The 20,098-nt window shown below is 40.7% G+C and overlaps 1 protein-coding gene across 6 annotated transcripts; it reads right to left on the bottom strand.

The window, feature by feature from the left end:
• Positions 1 to 5,243: 5,243 nt before the first annotated feature.
• TASL (TLR adaptor interacting with endolysosomal SLC15A4) lies at positions 5,244 to 19,716 on the bottom strand. Of its 6 annotated transcripts, XM_077890442.1 has the most exons (6): positions 19,507 to 19,716; positions 18,889 to 18,993; positions 15,368 to 15,655; positions 13,955 to 14,152; positions 8,794 to 8,960; positions 5,244 to 6,679 (listed from the first exon to the last, which is right to left on the bottom strand). In XM_077890442.1, exon 6 carries the CDS (start codon positions 6,676 to 6,678, stop codon positions 5,788 to 5,790), a length of 891 nt encoding a protein of 296 aa, XP_077746568.1. In that variant the 5' UTR covers position 6,679; positions 8,794 to 8,960; positions 13,955 to 14,152; positions 15,368 to 15,655; positions 18,889 to 18,993; positions 19,507 to 19,716; the 3' UTR covers positions 5,244 to 5,787. The 6 variants fall into 6 exon arrangements, with proteins under 6 accessions (XP_077746568.1, XP_077746565.1, XP_077746566.1 ...); XM_077890439.1 differs by lacking the exon at positions 18,889 to 18,993; XM_077890440.1 differs by lacking the exons at positions 8,794 to 8,960; positions 18,889 to 18,993.
• Between the last annotated feature and the right edge of the window lie 382 nt (positions 19,717 to 20,098).

Here is a 20,098-nt window from a genome sequence, read left to right as displayed (position 1 = left end):
ATATCTTAAATTGTCACTGCAAAGGTCTTACCACACTAGTGTGAGTTACTTGATAATTTTGTACCACATAAATAAGCTCTTTAAATGGGGACCGTATCAACCTCATCTTTGTATAATAGTTCATGCCGAATAAATATTTGTTGGATTTCTTTGAATTTAAAGTATTTACTCACTTTAAAGTCTCGCAGGTGATTTTCAGTGTGGACAAAAACAATATAAAAAGGCAAATAGGGATCCCTGGGTGGCACAGCAGTTTGGCGCCTGCCTTTGGCCCAGGGCGTGATCCTGGAGACCCGGGATTGAGTCCCACGTCGGGCTCCCGGTGCATGGAGCCTGCATCTCCCTCTGCCTGTGTCTCTGCCTCTCTCTCTCTCTCTCTCTCTCTCTCTCTCTCTGTGTGTGTGTGTGTGTGACTATCATCAATAAATAAAAATTAAAAAAAAATAAAAATAAATTAAAAATAAATAAAAAGGCAAATAATCTAATTTCTATTTATTGAATGTCAAACTTTAGGTTAACAGTTAAAACTCAGAGTCCTTATCGTTAACATAGACACTTTCCTGAGTCTACTGGCCCAATGCTCTATAACAGACCAAAATGTCCACAAAATATTGGACATTATCAAATAGTGTGTGAGGAAGGAAGAAAAACTAATAGATTATCCCCAGGCAAACATTACAAATCTACTAGTTTTAGAACTTCTATCTCTGTTACAGCGTCAGTGGAACAAACCAACAAACCAAGATATAATATTTTATTCAAAGATAACATGATCACTGAACAGTGATCATATTATATTGTGCACCTAAAACTAATGTAACACTGTATGTTAATCATAATTCCATACTTTTGGAGAAAAGACCGGAAAAAGATTCATTCAAAATGTTACCTGAATATTTGGGGACTGAGGACTTCAACTTTCTGCTTTGTTGGTATTCAGATTTTCTAGAGTGAGCCAATACCACACTTATAATGAGCAAAAGAAACATAATTTAGAAGAAAGGTTAAAGGCGCCTGAGTGGCTCAGTTGGTTAAGCATCTGCCTTCGGCTCAGGTCATGATCCTGGGGTCCTGGGATCGAGCCTCACATAGGACAGCCTGCTCAGCAGGGAGCCAGCTCCTCCCTCTGCTCCTCCCCCTGCTTGTGCTCGCTCGTTCTAGCAAATAAATAAAATCTTTAAAAATAAATAAAAGAAATATAAAAATAGACTTAGAACCAAGAAAAAGGATGTCTAACATGAGCACGAGAAAAAATGGGTTAATGCATATGGACAAATAAAAATATACAGCATGGGATGACAGCAGGAAACCAACTATTTTAATATATAAGCAAGCATGGACTTATTCATCTCTAATAAGAATAATAGTGGACAGGCAAATTTCTGAAAATCAGGAGGAACAAGTGGCCCTTTCTGTGGTAGACAGGATACTGTCCATCCCCCTCATGTCCTAGCAAGTATTCATATCTTGATTGCTGGAACCTGTGAATATGTTACCTTAAAAGGCAAAAGGACCTTAGCAGGTGTGATTACTTGAAGAATCTTGAGGTGAGCACGTTAGCGTCAATTACCCTGGTGGGCCCAATGGAATCATAAGGGTCCCTTATAAAAGGGGAGTAAGAGGGATGCCTGGGCGGCTCAGCGGTTGAGCATCTGCCTTTGGCTCGGGTCATGATCCCGGGGTTCTGGGATTGAGTCCTGCATCTGGCTCCTTGTGGGGAGTCTGCTTCTCTCTCTCTCTCTCTCTCTCTCTCTCTCTCTCTCTCTCGCAAATGAATAAATCTTTTTTAAAAAATAGAATTAAAGAGGGATCCCTGGGTGGCGCAGCGGTTTGGCGCCTGCCTTTGGCCCAGGGCACGATCCTGGAGACCCGGGATCGAATCCCACGTCGGGCTCCCGGTGCATGGAGCCTGCTTCTCCCTCTGCCTGTGTCTCTGCCTCTCTCTCTCTCTCTGTGACTATCATAAAATAAATTTAAAAAAAAAATAGAATTAAAGAGAAGCAGGAGGGGCTGAGCTGGCAAAGTCCTATTGCTGGCTGTGGTGATGCACAGCAATGAAGCCCAGGAATGTGGACAACTTCTAGAAGCTGTATAAAAGGAAGCAAACCGATTCTCCTCTATAACCTCCCAAAGGAACACTGGTGGCCTTACCAACACCTTGATTTCAGCCCAATGGGATCATTTTCGACTTTTGACCTCCATCACCCTAAGATAATGAGTTTGTTTTACTTTAAGCCACTAATTTTGTGGTGATTTGTTACATGAGCCATAGCACATCGCCTGTTCATGCATCCATGCAGCTCTGGTTGTAGCCATGGACTCACAGTTCCCTATGGCCCCAAACATACTGACGCCTGTGCATGAGACCCCTCTCCCACTCATCTACCCAGATCCTATCTTGCTCTTCAAGAGTCATTTAAACTATCACTTCCTTTTAGTATCTTGGCCTGTGCTAGGCTCCCCCACTGCCCACCACCTCCAAACCTGTCTGCTTTTAACCCATGTCACACTTGAGTTGCAATCGTCGAGAATCGTATTCCTGTTTGTGCCACTTTGCCAAGTTCTTAGTAAGTGGCTTTGTCATATGCTAACTATTTATTTGCTAGGTCTCTCCACCAATCGAGTAAGCTGGCAGAGAACAGGGCTTACTCCTCCCTGTGTGTGTGCACACATACGTGTGCCTTCCCTACTTATGTTTAATGCACAGTACTCCAACACCCCCCCCCCCAAAAAAAGAATAGCATCAAATTAATGCTCACTGGAAAAGATGAACCAGTCTCTTCTGTAATTAATTATTTCTTAGTAAATAAGCAAAAGGAATAATATCCATGATATGTTATTATAATGTACTTTATTATACTAACATGTTAGAAGATATTAAGCTCATTTATTCAGTTCTTTTTCTCCCTGAGGAGGAACTCTCAATAGCATTTGTTTCTAGTCAGAAGTAGTTGGTTTTCATACTGGTGGTCTTTCACTTCAACCACCAGATGCGGTATCCAAACACAGCCAAATGTATCCATTTGACATACATTAATTGGGTGCCTCGTATGTATAAATACTGTTTAAGATGTGGAGAAACAAATGGGTAGATCAAAGCTTATGTTCTTGGGTGAGGGTGAAGATCTACCAGTATTATCAAGCAAGACACTGAAGACAAAAATGATGTAGAGTAATGGTAAAGGGATTAATGAATTCTTTCCCCTTGGAGGGGAAAACCAGTCTTTAATGAGAAAAAACATGGTGGTCAACAGGAAAGCAGCTGGTAGTACTTAAGGACCAGGACTTGGAATTTCAATAGAACTGGATTCAAGTCCAGATTCACCACCCATTGTTTGCCCTTCCACAAATTAACTTCCCTGAACCCAGCTGGCTCATCTCTTAAAAAAAAAATAACAGGCATTTGCTCTCATAGGTTGCTCTCTATTCGTGCAAAATAGTTAACATGGTGCCAGACAAATACCAAGCAATTAATAAATAGCAGCTATTGTTCCGATAAATTTAAAACTGAAAAAAATAACTGAATAATCATTTCAAAACCAATTTTCCTTTACTCATTATCATGTTGTAAAAAATTATAAAAATAAGCACTGAGAAATGTAGGAGATGCTGTTTTGCTCCACCCAGATTGCTGCTTCTGTATTGAGTGGCTCATTCCTCCAGCAACTTCCTCTGGCTTGGGGAATTTTGCCCTGAACTGAACTGCCTCAGCTCAAGCTACGCCCCTTCTGGTCGAGTTGGAGAACCACAGCCAACCCTTTAATATTTATTTGGATCCATTTTGAACGGCCATCCCAGCTCTAGAGCTTCCTGAGAGGGCCTGAAGCCTCTGTAGAAACCTTTTCTGTTTCCTCACTCCCCAGGAAGCTGCCTCCCCAGGCTCTGTCTCCATCACCTTCCCAGGGAAGCTCAGTTAAGTCCAGTAACCCTCGTATGGGCAAGGCACTATCGGGAAACAGGGTTGGCAAACTTTCTTCATAAGAGGGCAGATAGTGGGGCACCTGGGTGGTTCAGAGGTTGAGCATCTGCCTTGGGCTCAGGTCGTGATCCCGGGGTCCCAGGACCGAGTCCCACATCGGGCTCCCTGCATGGAGCCTGCTTCTCCCTCTGCATGTGTCTCTGCCTCTCTCTCTGGGTCTCTCATGAATAAATAAATAAAAATCTTTTTAAAAAGGAGAACAGATAGTGTTTGAGATTCCGGCAGGCCATATGTTCTCTGTCACATTTACTCAACTCTGCCCTTCTTTGTGAAAGCAGCCCGCGACAATACATAAACGAATGGGTGTGGCTGAATTACAATAAAGCCTTATATTATGGACACTGAATCTGAATATTTTCCACCTGTCAAATATCCTTTGGTTTTTCCATTTTTAAATGATGGAAGAAATTCTGAGCTCATGGGGGCTCAGAAAGAGTGTAACTAGATTTATTGTGATCATTTTGCAATAGATACAGTGACTCAGGTTATATGCCTGAAATTAATGTAACGTTATAGGTCAATTACATCATAATTTTAAAAAAAATAGGCAGCAGGCTAGATAAGGCCAATGAGCCATGTTTTGCCATCCCATAAGCCAGAGGAAGGGGGTAGAGCAGTGAGGTATTCCTGAAACTTCCATTGCAGAGCATGAGTTACCAGAATTTGCTATGATGGGACCCTAGAGCTCGTAACCTTGTTTAGGAGGATGAGGAAGACCCCTTCCTGGCTCCAGAAGGGTCAAGAGAAAGTGGAGAAAAAGACGATGGGGGGGATTAACATTTGTAACTGCATTTGAAGCTTAATGCCACCAAGAAAATTGTATATAGCAAAATAAAAGGAATCATTTTAGTATTCACAAGGTGAGGAGCACCTGACTGGCTCGGTCGGAAGAGCATGCGACTCTTAATCTCAGGGTTGTAAATTCAAGCCCCAAGTTGAGTGGAGAGGTTACTTAAAAATAAGATCTTATTGGGATCCCTGGGTGGCGCAGCAGTTTAGCGCCTGCCTTTGGCCCAGGGCGTGATCCTGGAGACCCGGGATCGAATCCCACGTCGGGCTCCCGGTGCATGGAGCCTGCTTCTCCCTCTGCCTGTGTCTCTGCCTCTCTCTCTCTCTGTGTGACTATCATAAATTAAAAAAAAAAAAATCTTATTTAAAAAAATTCACTATGTGTTTTCTGTTCAGAAAACTTCACTAGTGAACAGAACTAGGAGGTTAGTGTGGCGGTAGCTAATCATTCAAAAAAAACACAATTACAATTCGCTACTGTTGGAATGTTTATAAAGAATATATATTTTAAACGATCTGATAAAGAATAAAGAAAAGAAATAGAAACATAATTTCAAAACTGTTTAAACTGGTCTTTCTACCCAAACAGCACCCTTCTACATACAGTCCATTCTTCTCAAGAAGAAGCAACTTGGAAGAATTTATTTGCTTCACAAACAGTGACTCTTTACGCTTAAACCTTTTGGCTTTTTATTTTCCCATGGTGTGTGTTCTTGCTTGGCTTGGCTTCTTTTTAAACTTGTGTACTCTTTTAAATGAATCCTACTTTTTCTTTTTGGGTAATTTTCGTTTTTTGTTTTGTTGCTGTACAACCTTTGCTTTGAAATTAGTCCTTACAGCTCCTTTTTCCACATGCCTTCATCATGTGTAATAGTACAATTTCCTCTTCATTCATACCTGTCCTCCATCCAAACTTTACCTCTCCAGCTCCGGACTCCGCTTCACACCCACCTCCGGCACATTTCTCAGTGAAGAAAGTGTAGCTTTAGTGTGGAGTAGTTGAGAGAGAGGTATCCTCCCTAAGGATTGACGTTGCTGTACTGAGAAATATGGAGACTAGGTGTGCTGATTTCACTGGATACCAACTGTAATAGACAGTTAATGACTATATCTTTGGCTTTGGACGTCTCCAGATTCTTCTCTCTAGACACTTGGAGACTAATTTGATCCACATTTGTCATGATGAGTTCCGATGCCAAAATCTGGGTGGGAGAACTGTCATGAAATTCGGTGTCCATAATGTACTGCTTATATAACTCTTCCACCTTCTGCTCCAGGTACTCATTCAGGACTGCATTAGAAATAGGCTTCTGCATTTGCAGGCTGCTCTTCTCTTTGATGCTGGTTATTCTCCAGTAGGATGAATACTGCTGGATAGGTTTTTGGGGAAAGTAGCTGGGCTGAGGGGAAATGGAATCCTCCATGGGCAAAGGAATCTCAGATGATTTCAGCAAAGGGCCATATTCAAAACTGCTCTCTGGGGGAAAATCTGTTGTCACTGAGTTAATAGCCATCACCTGGTCCCCTGCAATATGTAAGTCATTATAATTCTTGCAAATACTTTTGCAGGAAGGTGGAACCAAGTAGGTCTCTCGGCTGGAGTCTCTACATATTTCAACTGCAGCCAAGGTGGGACTTTCAAACACGGGATTGGGGTTTGTCTGCAGCATTATGGTTCTCTGATCTCTACTGTGTTGGCTCTCTCTTGAATGCACTGAAGAAATAAATTTGTCCGAGGATTTGCAGTTCACATACAGACTTCGGACTTGGGTTTCATCCACAGAACAGTAGGAATGAGTCGCAGATGTTGTCTCTTCTTCCTTCTCAGCCACCTGCTCATTATAAGATGAACAGCTCCAGTGGATGTCATTCTGGTAGGCAAGTCCACTGAGATACCCTTCTGACAGCATTCTGGAAAGAGAGTTGATAAGGAACAGTGGGGGAAGTGAAGGTTGGAATTATAAAAATGGGCAGTTGATGATGTGCAAATTAAGGACAACAAAGGAGATGATTTCATTCATCCACTAAGCCATTATAAACTATGTGTCTGCTGTGTACCAGGACTATGGCACACGGTAGAGATAAACAGAGAACCTAGTTGAGTCTTTCAAGAAGACTGGGACAGTGATAAGCACCAAGGAAGTACAGAAGAGGAGCCCCTAACACAGCCCTGGGCAAAGGCAGAGAAGTTACAGGGTATGTCCTGGAGAAGGTGACACTTTAGGTAAATTGTGAAGAATGAGTGGGCCAGATGCTGAGTTGAAAGAGAATATGGTGGAATGGCCTGTTTACCATACACCAACATGCCGAGCATAAGCAGGAGGGGTTGGAAAAGACACTGGAATTGGCTCTGGGGGGGACCTTGGGCATCAGGTAGCAGCATTTACTTTCTGCCCCAAAGAAAATAGGGAATGACTGGGTAGCTGGAAATTAGGGAAGCAACTAGTGGGTTCTGGGGAAAAAAACATTGCAAACACTTGTGATTTCTACTGAAAATAAGAACTGTGTCTTACTCATCTTTGTATTTATCCCTGGGAGCTGGCACAACCATTTGCGTTTTGGAGGGACTCAAAAGATAGTTGTTAATATCTTGAATTAAATAATCGACCACCATGACAGGTAAGACGAGAATTCTGTAGCCTCCAATCCCAAAGGCCCATGGAGCCTCCCTTGTCTTTGCAGTGCAGGATGAATTTCTTGCTCTGTCCAGCCCACTTCTCACTGTAGGTAAGCCTAGAAGTGTCTCTGTGCCCTGCTGATGTGTTGACCTCTCCCCTAGTTACTGGGGAGCCTTCCTGACCTGGGGCTTTGGCTCCACCTGCCTCCCTTCGTCACCCTCCACCTTTGTCACTGGAGTCTGAGTGGCTAGAACAGGCTGGAAACTAGCAGCTGCCTTTTCTAAAAAGGGAACACTGGCATTCCTGGCACTGGGGCTCCAGACAACAGAAAAGATAACCACTCCTCTTTGGCCTCGAGGGCCAGACGCTCCAAACAGATCTGTTAACTTGAGCCTGAAATTGAAAGGTCAAATTAGGAAATGATTTTATCTAAACAGAAGGCTCCTATTTTTACATTTTAGCATCTATGTTCATAGGTACTTCCCAAGTGAATTTTTTTTAAGATTTTATTTATTTATTCGTGAGAGACACAGAGAAAGAGAGGCAGAGACACGGGCCGAGGGAGAAGCAGGCTCCATGCAGGGAGCCCGACATGGGACTCGATCCCGGGTCCCCAGAATCACACCCTGGGCTGAAGGCGGTGCTAAACCGCTGAGCCACCCGGGCTGCCCTCCAAGTGAATTTTTAATTGTAGAAGGGTAATTTTATAAATGGAATAAAATTAGTATAATTATTTTAATTGTATAAGGGTAATATTTTCAGTGTTTATTTTCCCTTTTCGAACTATTTGGAGATCCAGTCAGTCAATTTATCAGTTACTTAAGTAATTATCATATTCTACTCTGTTACATACCATAAAGATACAAAATTAAAGGTTTTCAACAAATCTGTGAGGGGATTCTTGCATGCTGGACACGCTTAGGATAATGAAAACGAGTCCCAGAAAAACTTTCTTAGTTCTTCCCTCAACCTGAACATGAAGATGAAAAAGCAGCTCTTAGCTACATGAGAAGCAGATAATTTACAGAGCAAAAGCGTTTATCATACAGGTTTAATATTGATGCGGTTACTTCACGACTTGCCTCCTCCGCCCACCCAGGCTGCAGCTAGAGACTTCAGCCTTCAGGGTCTCAGAGTATCATCTAAAAAAGCAGAACAAAAATGAAACTCTCTACTTTTGAGTTCATACATGGGCTTCTAGAACGCTTGGCAGAATTTGGTTTTAGAAAAGTGGCTTTTGAGAAAACATAACTTGAGCTTGGAAACTGGAGAATCCTGAGCCCCAAAGAATTCAGGGCCTAGTATTTATGCATCACCAGGAGACTAGGGGATATAAATTCCCCATCAGTGGAAGAGCTATGACTCCAGCTGGGTTAGGGAAGCCAAGAAAAGAGGTGCGTGCCTTACCTCCCACGTGCAATCTGGGGAGCAGCAAGTCTAAGGAAATGGTCTCCTGCTTAGCATGCTGTGGGAGAAGGAGGAGAGCCAGCCGCATGGATTTCTTAGGTGGACAGGTCTGAGACTGCCTCATCAGGTCTGTTCACACACCCAGAGCCTCCAAAGCTGGAGAAGACCTAGGTTTGGGGTGAGAAGATTGCAGACATATCTACAGACTATTTCTCAGGGACCAGGTGAATAAGTTTCCATGGATGCCAGTATGATGACATATCGATGACCAAACATGCCCCCCTCTTCTACATCCAAAACTGACCCCATACCTCTGTGTCAGCATGCTGGAATAGAGGGGGAAACCCAAGGAGGAAGCAGCCCTGAAGTGACTGCAGAAGTCCTGATAAATTTGAAATGTTCATATTCAGAAGAAAAGGGAGGAAAAGGAGAACAGACCAGTACAATAACATTACAGAAGCTGAAAGGTGGGAGACCACAGGGCAATGTCTTTGGAGATGAGAAAACTCTTAAAAAGAGCCAAGGAAAAATCCAAGAGCCAATCTGCTTGAAATTCCCCTAAATGTTCAGGAGTATGGGCAAGACTGTTCTGGGGAACCCGACTCGTCTGAGAAGGAGAGCAATTGACACCAGAGGATCCCCAACTAAATGAGTGAGCCTCCAGATCACCCTTCATTCAAGTTCACAATCACAAGAGCCTGCGGAGCTTTTTGGATCTCATGTTTAACTGTGAATTCAATTTTGAAACCTCCAAAGAAAGCTCTGAATGGGAGAGACCAAAGCAGTCACTCAGAAGAATTAATTCTTGAGAGGAGGGGCAGTGGCAAGAACTACCATCAATATTCTCAAGGGGACAGGGTCGATAAAACAATCTTCAATTCAAATAGGATACGATAAAAAAAAAATTCTGAAGTCCTTAGAAATTAAAAATGTTAGTGAATTTTAAAGTTCAGTAGAAAGATTGGGAAGTAAATTTAAGGCAAACTCCCATTTTGAAAGTAGAACAAAAATACAAGATGAAAAATAGTAAAGATAAAATTAAAAAACCAATCTAGGAGATTGATTATCTGAAGCAATAGAAATCACAGAAAGAAGACTGGGTATATGGGGGAGAAATTTAAACAATTAAGGAGTATTCCCAGAACTGAAGGACCTACGTTTCCGAAATTCTGGGTAAATACCCACTTTTCCTATATGTCCCCTCTTGTGACTGTAAAAAGTACCCTTAGGACAAAGAGAAAACACTATACATTTCCAGAGAGAAAAAAGAAGAAAAAACTCCAAGAACCGGAATGTTTAGACTTCTCCAAAGCAACATGAGAAGCAAGAAGATTATGTAACAATGTCTAGAAATATTTGAACAAAATTTGTTTCCGACCTAGAATTTAATGACCAAATCATCCATCAGTATGAGGATAAAACAGAGATAAAACAGTTCATCTCCCAGGCCCCTTTCTCAGAAAGTCAGTGGAAGACATGCTCCCATGAAAGGAGTAAGTATAAAAGGCTCAAGAGGCAACGTGGTTGGTTGGAACAGATCAGAAGGCTTCTGGAGATAAAGATGGAACTGAAGACCACTTGATAAGTCTGAGCACTGTGAAGCGAGATTTATGTAATTGGCTATGGACTTGGAGGTAAATGAGGAAAAGTGAAGCAAATGAAAAATCTAGACCAGTGCTGCCCAATAGCACTTTCTGAAATGATGGAATGATCTTTATCTGTGCTGTCCCAAATGTTAAGTGGTAGCCACATGTGGTTAGCGGGCACTTGAAATGCAGCTAATGAAACTGAATTTTAATTTTATTTAAATTAATTTAAAATGCCGCATGGCACTCTATTGGACAGCATAGGCTTAGAAGATAAGTGAAGGTAATAACATAAAACTTTAAAATACTCAAGACAGACAATTATAATTGCAATTTAAAGTACGCCAGATGATCACTGTCATTCACTGTCATAGCAGTCATTCCAGAGCAACGTATGATTAATTCATCTCTGTACTCCTTTCAAGGAGTGAGTGTTGGAGAGGGAATATCAAAAGATAATGAACAAAGGGCATAAACTTTTAGCTCTTTGGTGATGATGTATGGGACCCTAACCTGAGACACTTTGTGTTTAGCTATTTTGAAACCAAGATTATATGACACTTCTTTTAATTTTTTTTCCACTACTGTTTGGGGAAGTTTAGAATCCCTGTGTGAGTGGTTCAAGGAAATTTTTTAAAGCTATTTTTGTTTTAATAGTGTGGTTTCTTAGGTTGTCTCTGAGGCGATAAAAGTGCCATATAATGCAGATTTCTCTGGTGATGGTAATGTTAAATATCTGTGCTGTCCATTATGATAGCCAAGAGCCACATATGACTAGTGTGTGAAATGTAGCTAGTGTGACAGACATTTTCACTTAATTTAAATTGCCACATTGGCTACCATTATATGCTCCACAGATCTAGGCAATTATAAACTCCAGCTCATAATTTACGAAGTTGTATATGGGGGAGAACTTTAAACAAAGTGTGGTTTATTACATGGCTGAGTTGGACATAGTTTTGGATAGTCACAATAATATGGTGGTGAAAATTGATCTAACCAAATTTGAGGTATAGTTGCAGAATGACAAAGACAAGAGACAAGGATAATACTTGATCATGTAGAGTAATGTAATATCAATAAAAATTGTTTTGGGAGATGCCTGGGTGGCTCAGCGGTTGAGCATCTGCCTTTGACTCAGGGCATGATCCTGGAGTCCCAGGAACGAGTCCCACACCAGGCTTCCTGCATGGAGCCTTCTTCTCCCTCTGCCTATGTCTCTACCTCTCTCTGGGTGTGTCTCTCATGAATAAATGAATAAAATCTTTAAAAAATTGTTTTAGGCATTTGCCTATGTGTCCAGACTGGGTGGCCAGCCAGTGTAGAGAAAGGAACACTGATTTAGCATGTCCTTGGTGTATGTACTTGGTAGAAGCCAGGGGAGGAAAAAAACTAAATAATTATCTGATTGGTGACAAGTCAATGAATAATGCCCCAAACTGAAAAATCCAAAAGTTGGAAGGAAAATTGGAGGTAAATACTAAATAGTAAAAAGGGAGATAAAAGTAGTTGCTTTTGGAAAAGAGGTATGGGGACTGCTGTTTTGCATAACAAACCTCTTAGGATCATTTGACCCAAATTATGTTCATGTAGAACTTGGATTAATTTCCTAGTTAAAAACCAAATATAACTATTTTTAAAGTAACTAAGAGGGAAAAATAAGAAGCTGGCTCTTCCTGTACGGCTGGGTTTATTGTTAAAGATTAAACACATTCAAAAAAAAAAAGATTAAACACATTCAAAAAAAGAAAGAAGAAAGAAAAAGAAGAAAGAAGAAAGAAGAAGAAAAGAAAGAAGAAAGAAAGAAAGAAAGAAAGAAAGAAAGAAAGAAAGAAAGAAAGAAAGAAAGAAAGACATTCTACTTTTTTTGAGAGAGAAAGAGCATGTGAGCAAGGTGGGCCAGGGGGGTGGGGGTAGCAGGGGGTTGAGGAGCAGAGAGAGAAATCTTAAGCAGCCTCCACACCCAACGCAGAGACGAAATCAAGAGTCAGGCGATTAACCAACTGAGCCACTCAGGCCCCCAAAGATATAACATACTCTAAGGGTGAAGAAGAGACAGAAAAATCATTGTGTAAAAGATAAGCTTTTATTTGTCCCTAAAGAACAAAAAGGATTTGAACAGGCATGAGAAAAGGGAAGAATCATTGCAGAGAGAGGAGAAGTCAATAGAAGTGAACAGATTCTTGTTGTCATTCTCTTGTCGTCTGTAACAGACACCAGTCTGGAGGAATAACATTGTTATTTCTCAAAGTCATGGTCACCTAAGACTTTTACTAAAATTTCACAATCCTTCTTTATCAGCCTTATTCCCATTCAGCGCTATCCCAAATCTCCCACTATTTATCCTATTCTCATACCAAATAATTGGCCCTAAAGGAGTCTTCTTTCTTTTTATGTGATTGATGTTTATGAGTACTCCAGATAATCTCCACTCCTTCAAAACAATGAAGGAAGAGAGTCTAGGATTTTGTTTGGAAGAATGGGCCTCTTGCACTATTTGTCATCAGCTGAGAGCTTTGTTGGTACCTTGATTTTGGTGAAACAAGAACCCTACCATTCTCATATGTGGGGCCCACGGCAGACCACTAAGGCAGAAAATGCTAAGTCTGATGATGGGAAAGCAGAAAATATGTCCTAATTTCTAAGGAAAGATAGTCTCATGGATAAAGGAAAAAATTGCTCAGAGGGAGGACCATTCAGGCAAGTTAGTTGGGTCATGCGAGGCTGAGGACATCCGTTTGTATGGCCTGTATCCTGCAGACCATACAAAGCTCTCAAAGGTAACCAAGCTGATGTAGGACATGATGCCATCCATCAGTAAATGACAAGACCGATTTCAGCAAGGTAAGCTTGGACTTAAGGATCCAAATAAGGAGGCTGCTCAATTCATCCCCAGCTGAGGGGATTGGGACAGGAACCAGGGAAGGAGGTAGCAGAAGAGGAAGAAAAGGAATGAACTTTGAGACACCGAGACTCCTGGACATGAAAATGAAGGAGAGAGAGGAGCCAAAAGTAACTGAATCAGGGCCTGCTGGGAAGTGGCACCAGCGCTGAGCAAAATGGAGAGATTGGGAGAAAGAGCTAGAAAAGGAACTAATAGATTTACTTGAGTTCCTCTTGACTCTCACATGAGACGAACTTTCTGAGTGCAAGTGACTAATTATGCATTAGCGATTCGGGCCAGAGGCCTGTTAGAGAGGCTACTCATAGTCAACAGTGAAACCATCTTCCAAGTGTGCATGGTGGGAGTTTATACTAGGAGCTGGAGTAGCTTGTGGGTATTGATAGCCTTGCATAGTCCAAGGAGGAATGAGCAACAGCCAGAGCTGTAGTATCAATAGCTTTGTAAAGACTACATAGCTTCAAATATACCAGACAAGTCATATTTTTAAAATCTACATTGAAAGGTTAAGTTTCATTATCTTATTCAGACGAAGGCAAAACAAACTCTTGGGCTAGTAGTCAGGAGACCAGAATTCTGGTTCTGACTCTGTCATTAGCTGTGGTTTTAGTCTTATTGATGACAGACAAGTCAATAAAAGAGCTCACGCTAGTACTAGCCACAACCCACATACCATCTTAAGTGCTTTTCATCTACTGAATCACTCGATCCCCGAAAAGACTCTAACATGTAGGTACTCATATTGTGCTCATTATATAGAAATCAAAATTCAGTCATATGTCCAAAGCCACCAGACATTCAGACACTGGCAGTCAGAAGACCGAGCCCGCATTCACATGTCCTTTAACTCTTCAGAGACTCAACTTCTGATCTGTAAATGAAGAATGTAGGATTAAATTATTGATTGAGTCCCCCCAAACTTTAATATTGTGTGAGTTGATAAGTATAAAGAAGGTTAAGCAGACATTACTCAGAATCGAAAGCAGTTTCTGAACATTAGCAGCAGAGGACAGCAGAGAGCATGCTAAAGCAGCTTCAAAATTGCTCCAAAGCTATGCAGAGGAATATTGTGTGAAATTTCTAAACAAAAATTATACATATATTAACTAATTTAATATAAAAAACCTTTAATGTACCGTTAGAGTGAAAACAATACTGCATATCATAACATCCTAAAATTTAAAAAATAGAGGAATAATTTTATTGGAGTTTATTTCGTTAGCATTTAAAAACACGAGTGATTATTTGTGAAATTCTTATGATGTTAGTCTCTTCAGAGATAATATAAAAGGTATGCCTCAAACAAATGTCAAGACATGTATTAGAGTAAATTTCAGCTAAAACACTGAAACATAAGCCAACGAATTATTCTAATTATTCCAAAATATTTTATCACTTGATTTTTTGTTTCTCATGACAGAGAAGGTATATTGATATATTTAGAATTGCCCATAACTAAGTGTGAAGGAAAAGACATCCAAGGACATTTGCAGATGAGATGTTCCAGGCAAATTTAGTCTACATTAATCATTACCAGACAGGGGAAATACCAAAATTAACCTTAGGTGCAAATTCACATCTTAGAAATATGTGCTAAAGTGCAGAACCTTTGTTAAAGCATTTGCTTAGATTTCAGAAGAAATTGCAACATAAATTCTTCTGTCTTCACTCGCATTTACACATTTCTCAGAAAACTCTTGTTATACTCTGTACATAGAAATGCATTTCATATATACCCAAACAAAGCAAGCATGGATTCGGAGAGGAAACCATCAAGAGGGAAGAACTTTATAACATGGAACATTTGGAAAAACCTAAGTTAGGGATTGGAAAACTTTTTTTGTAAATATTTTGAGTCCCTGCCACTGCTACTCTGCATCATAGCAGGAAAGCAGCCATAGAGCATATGTAAACAAATGGCTGTGGCTGTGCTCCAATAAAACTTTATTTAGAAAAACAGGCAAAGGGCCAGTTTGACTCAAGGCCATGGTTTGCCTAACCCTTGACCTAAGTCCAGAAGCAGATGCAGTAGTGGGATAGAGCATAATAATAACAGCAGTTGTGTCAGGGGCTTTCCATGCCTTACACCTGATTTTTCAGTAACGCTGCATGTTAGCGATTATCGCACTTTGGATTTTCCAAGTGAGGAAGCTGAGGTTGAGATTTGACCAGTGACCTTCCCAAGGACACAAAACAACTAAATGCTGGAGGCCGGATTCAAGTCCAAATGTATGAACTCCAAAGCACGTGGTCTGTTGGTAAAACATGTCCCACCGCTGCCTTGTTGAGAGCAGTAACATCAAGCAGTCATGACAAGCGATTAGTCCTTCCAGGAGAAGGGTATCCACCCTGAGTCCATTTCATAACAACGGCGCTGGGGATTAGAGGAAGGGAGGTACAGTGAGGTACAGCAGGAAAGGCTCCAAGAAGACAGCCGATGCCCACCCCAGAGGAGTGGCCCAGAGGGCTACCTACAGGGCCCAATTGTGTATCAATGCCAGTATGTCTTTAAATGATCCACCCTCGCTGGCCTTTCAATCTTGCTATGTGAACCTTTTCCCTAAACACTCCCACTGGCAGTGGCCTGACATCATCTCACCCTTAATTTTATAACCACAGAGTAATTTAATTTTACAGATGCACTGTTTAAATATCCATAGCATCCCGTGACCTCCAGGATATAGTCCACATGATTTAGGCCCTCATGAGATGTGCTCTTTGTCTTCCCAACCTCCTCTCTGCCTGTTCCCCACGAGACTTAGGACCCCAGCTGTGCCAGACTGCTCCCAGTTCTCCACACCTCATGTCCATGCCATCCGAGGCACTTGTGCATTGTTATTTCTGTCCTGAGAGCCCTGGTTGCCTATCCATCCCCTGTTTCACCCTTCATGTCTCCCATATCCACAATTCAGAGCCCCCTGGCCATCCATTCAGCACCCTTGCCCCCAAATTAGAAATTCTACGTTATTCTGTCCCTACCCCCAAGAGCTTTATCAGGATTGCACGGAATTTGAGCAAAATCAGCTGCTACCTTAAATAAATCAGTGAAATGAATCCTTGGGATAATCCTTTGAATAAAGGAGTATGTGGCAACAGCAAAAGGACAGCGAGAAGATTGGGGATTGCTGGGAAGTGGGGGAGTTGAGGGTGATAGGGTGCCAGGACAGAATTGCCTCTGGAAGGACAGTTTGTATGCCTGTGCATAATCTAAGATCTCTGAGGGGCTGGGTTGAGACAGGGGTGCAAAGAAGCCTCCAAAGCCCCGTGGAGGTGGCACGATGGGGCTGGCTGCTGGCATCATAGGAAATAAAGACAGGAAAAGGCTGTTTGACATTTCAAACAAGATCTGGGGCCCAGCTAGCTGGGGTGTAGTTTGGCTCCCACCTGTTCTCAGCAGCATGTCTGCTTAAATAGGCCCGCCTTTTAACAGTTACGAATTGGTACAGCTACAGGCACATCTAGGTTAGCAAATCATTTCTCAAAGTGGACATCGAGGTTCTTCTTGCTTTTTGACTGTGTGTAATCACTCCACAAGCGTTTCCGTAGGCCAGATTTGGAGAAGGCAGGTCACTACCCCACAGCTATTGTGAATTGCCTTTCAAGGAGCCTTTCAAGGAGCTTGAGCCAATCTTCTGACCAGCAACAGACATTCCTTGGCACATTGTTATATTTTAATTTGCCAATCAGATAAGCAAACTTATTCATGCCTCAAATTTGAGGACGTAGCACTGTCCTGTGCAGATGATGTGTAGGTGACATATCAGAGATGTTATTTTTTTAATACCCCTAAATCCTCAAAATACTCCATTTTATCTCTTCATGTATTTTTCCTACAATCTAAATCCTAGATCCCATAATTCCAGTCTTTTCTTTTTTAAGATCTCAATTTTTGGGTCTTGTGAGTATAACTATCAAAAGGTTATCACTGAAAACCTTGAATATCATTTCGTTCCCAATCCTATTATCATGTAACCAAATCTATATTACATTTTTTTCATCATGAGAAGTAAATCTGTTACATGTTTCATTTTTCAGTGAACGATGCAAGAACTTTACCCGAACTGAGGTTTCTTTAGGAGGGATCTCCCCATTGAAAAAAAAAAAAAAAGCTGCTGCAGTTTCCTTAGTGTTGCCTTTGAAAGTACATGTTTTCTAGAGCTAGAAGTGGCCATTCACTTCACCATATACCTTGCTTTATATTCCTCTTATTTCATATTTGGTGGCATTTGTCAATGGATGCTCTGAAGTATCACTCAACCTTATATCAATTCTTATTACGAAATAAATAATTTGGGGTTATCTCTTGTATCAAACATGAAGTGATTCTTGATTTCTGAAAGTCTAATTTGACGGCTAAGATGATATAAGTCAAAAGGCCTCTCTTTTCCATATTAACAACAGCAAGTAAATTTTCTGTTCAGTTCTGACCAAAGGTAACAGCTACTTCCAAAGGCTTTGTCTGGATATGTGAATTTCCTTATTATGGAAACTGTAAATTTTGATGCAGAAAATGTATATTTTTGTCATAGTTTGGATTTTCTTCATATTTGGTCTTGACTTCTCACAGATGAAAAAATTAAAGCTTACGATCACTTTCTTGAATTTGACACAAAATGAAAGGAATAGAAAAATAAGAAAAGTGATCATAATAGTATTGACTGATGTTAAATTTCATTGGTGTTATAATTGTTAATCATTATTATATTACTAATCATATCTATTACCATTATCATTTACTTAATTATAGTCCTATCACCAAAATGCGATGCAATATACTTGATTGGATTCTAAATTGAGAAAATAAAATTGAGAGGAAAACATGGATAATTGGAGAAATTTAAATATAGATCATATATTAGATAATAGTAATGTATTGATGTTAAGTTTCCTTAGCATTGTAATTATGTAGAAGACTGCCCTTTTTCTTAGGAGGTAAATGCTCAAGAATCTGAAGGTGATGTGTCCTAAAGTTACCAAAGAAACTATCTATATATATTTGTGTGTGTGTGTGTGTATGTGTGTGCGTGTGTATGAAGATAATGAGAAGGTAAATATGGCAACGTGCTACAACTGATTAACTGATGGAAATATGGGTGTTCAATGTACTATTCTTTCCATTTTAATATAGGTTTGAAACTTGGCAAAAATGAAAACCAGAAGGAAAATAACTATTTAGCTAATGAAGTTACATTACAATTACAATTTAGTTACATCCTGTCATGTTGGTGAAGTGCTTAGAGTGACAGTACTGCGTATATCGAAGATAATCCCCAGGTATGTGATTAGAAATGTTTCAGTAACTTGAAAGAGCTATTGAAACACCACTTTGCCGTGAGATAACAGAATTTAGTGCACTACCTTCGTATATCCCCTAAATTACCATTACGATGTGAATGTTTTATACAAATTTCAAATGCTCACCATTCCTCCCAGAAGCTTTTCATGCTCAGAAACACACTGTTAACTACACTGACCTATGCAAGAAGTGTTCCAAAAATATCGGTCTGAATACTCTGGCCAAATCCGGTCTATACTGAAGCACAGATGGATGTGCGCAAGAAAAAGTATGTTTGAGCAGATCTACAGATAATTCAAACAAAAGCCCACCTGTGCGAGTCTTTAACACCAGCGTGTAGGCTTTCCCCAAATCAGCCAGATGGCAATTCGAAAAGCAACAGCGCTGTAGGTCACCTTCGCTTTGAGTATGCCCTGCTACACAGGAAAACACTTATCTCAAGCTCTCGGAATGAATAATTGAGAGTCAGAGCCAATTGGAATTTACTGTAATTGTACTCATTTCAAAAACTATATCACTGTAACTAAATTCTAGGTTTCTCCTGTCCCAAGCAAAATTCTGATCAGGTTCTTAGGCCTCCTTTTAAAAACACAGAAGCTAAATCTCTGCAGCGATACTGCGTGAGGACTGCCTCAATCACACAACAGGAGCCGGATCTGACCCGTCCAAATCGTTAGGTCAAAAACATTTTTTAGAAATGCCAAAATGTGAACATGAGGAGGTCAGAGAAGGGAGTGTTTGACTTCATTTCTCTTTACCGTCCCCCTCCATGGAATGCTTGCATCCATTCCCGCTCACCTCTGATTTGGTCAACGAAAAAAGCATCTTAGATGTTATGATTGCATCTGGCTTTGGATGAGAAAAGACTAAAAAAGGGAGGAGAGAGGTGACAGAAGCACTTATAGGGCCTGTTGCCTCCTTTTTCTTACCTTCACTAACCAATCTGCTCCTTTGGTCCGGAAGAAACAGCAATCGACCATATAGAGGTGAATAAGCCAGCCAGTGCTTTTTTTTCAGAAATGTTTGCAAGCCTTCCAGTGGTACGACCAAGAAACTAAGTGGCTCATTGCATGGCCATTCTTCTTATAACTGATCCCATGGAAAGGGAGTTGTTTTTGCTCAAGTCTGATTTGTGCTCAAGAACAGTGGGAAGTCCCAGGAAGGGGGAGGCAATAACTGACAAACCCACATTGAGCCACAGAATGGTGTTTCTTCCCCTTTTTTGAAAAATGAAACCTATCTATGAAACTGTCTCTTGTTAAAATAGTTGATTGCTACGTTTTATATAAGAACCCGAACAACATAAATTTACTCCTCTAACAGTAAATTCTCTGGGATCCCTTTATCAAAGGAGAGCCAGTGTCAAGCAGGATTTAGAAAATTCTCAGTTTCATTGCTGACCTATAATTTTTGAGAAGTATTCTCAGATTTGTACTCACAATCAAAAAAAATGCAAATGAAAACTGTTTTCTCTCTCAAATTAACCAAGGTTAAAAAAGAAGGTGTGATAATACACTGGGT

The sequence above is a fragment of the Canis aureus genome, chromosome X (assembly GCF_053574225.1).
Source record: "Canis aureus isolate CA01 chromosome X, VMU_Caureus_v.1.0, whole genome shotgun sequence".
NCBI lineage: Eukaryota > Metazoa > Chordata > Mammalia > Carnivora > Canidae > Canis > Canis aureus.
This window is presented reverse-complemented; position numbering and strand designations above follow the sequence as displayed.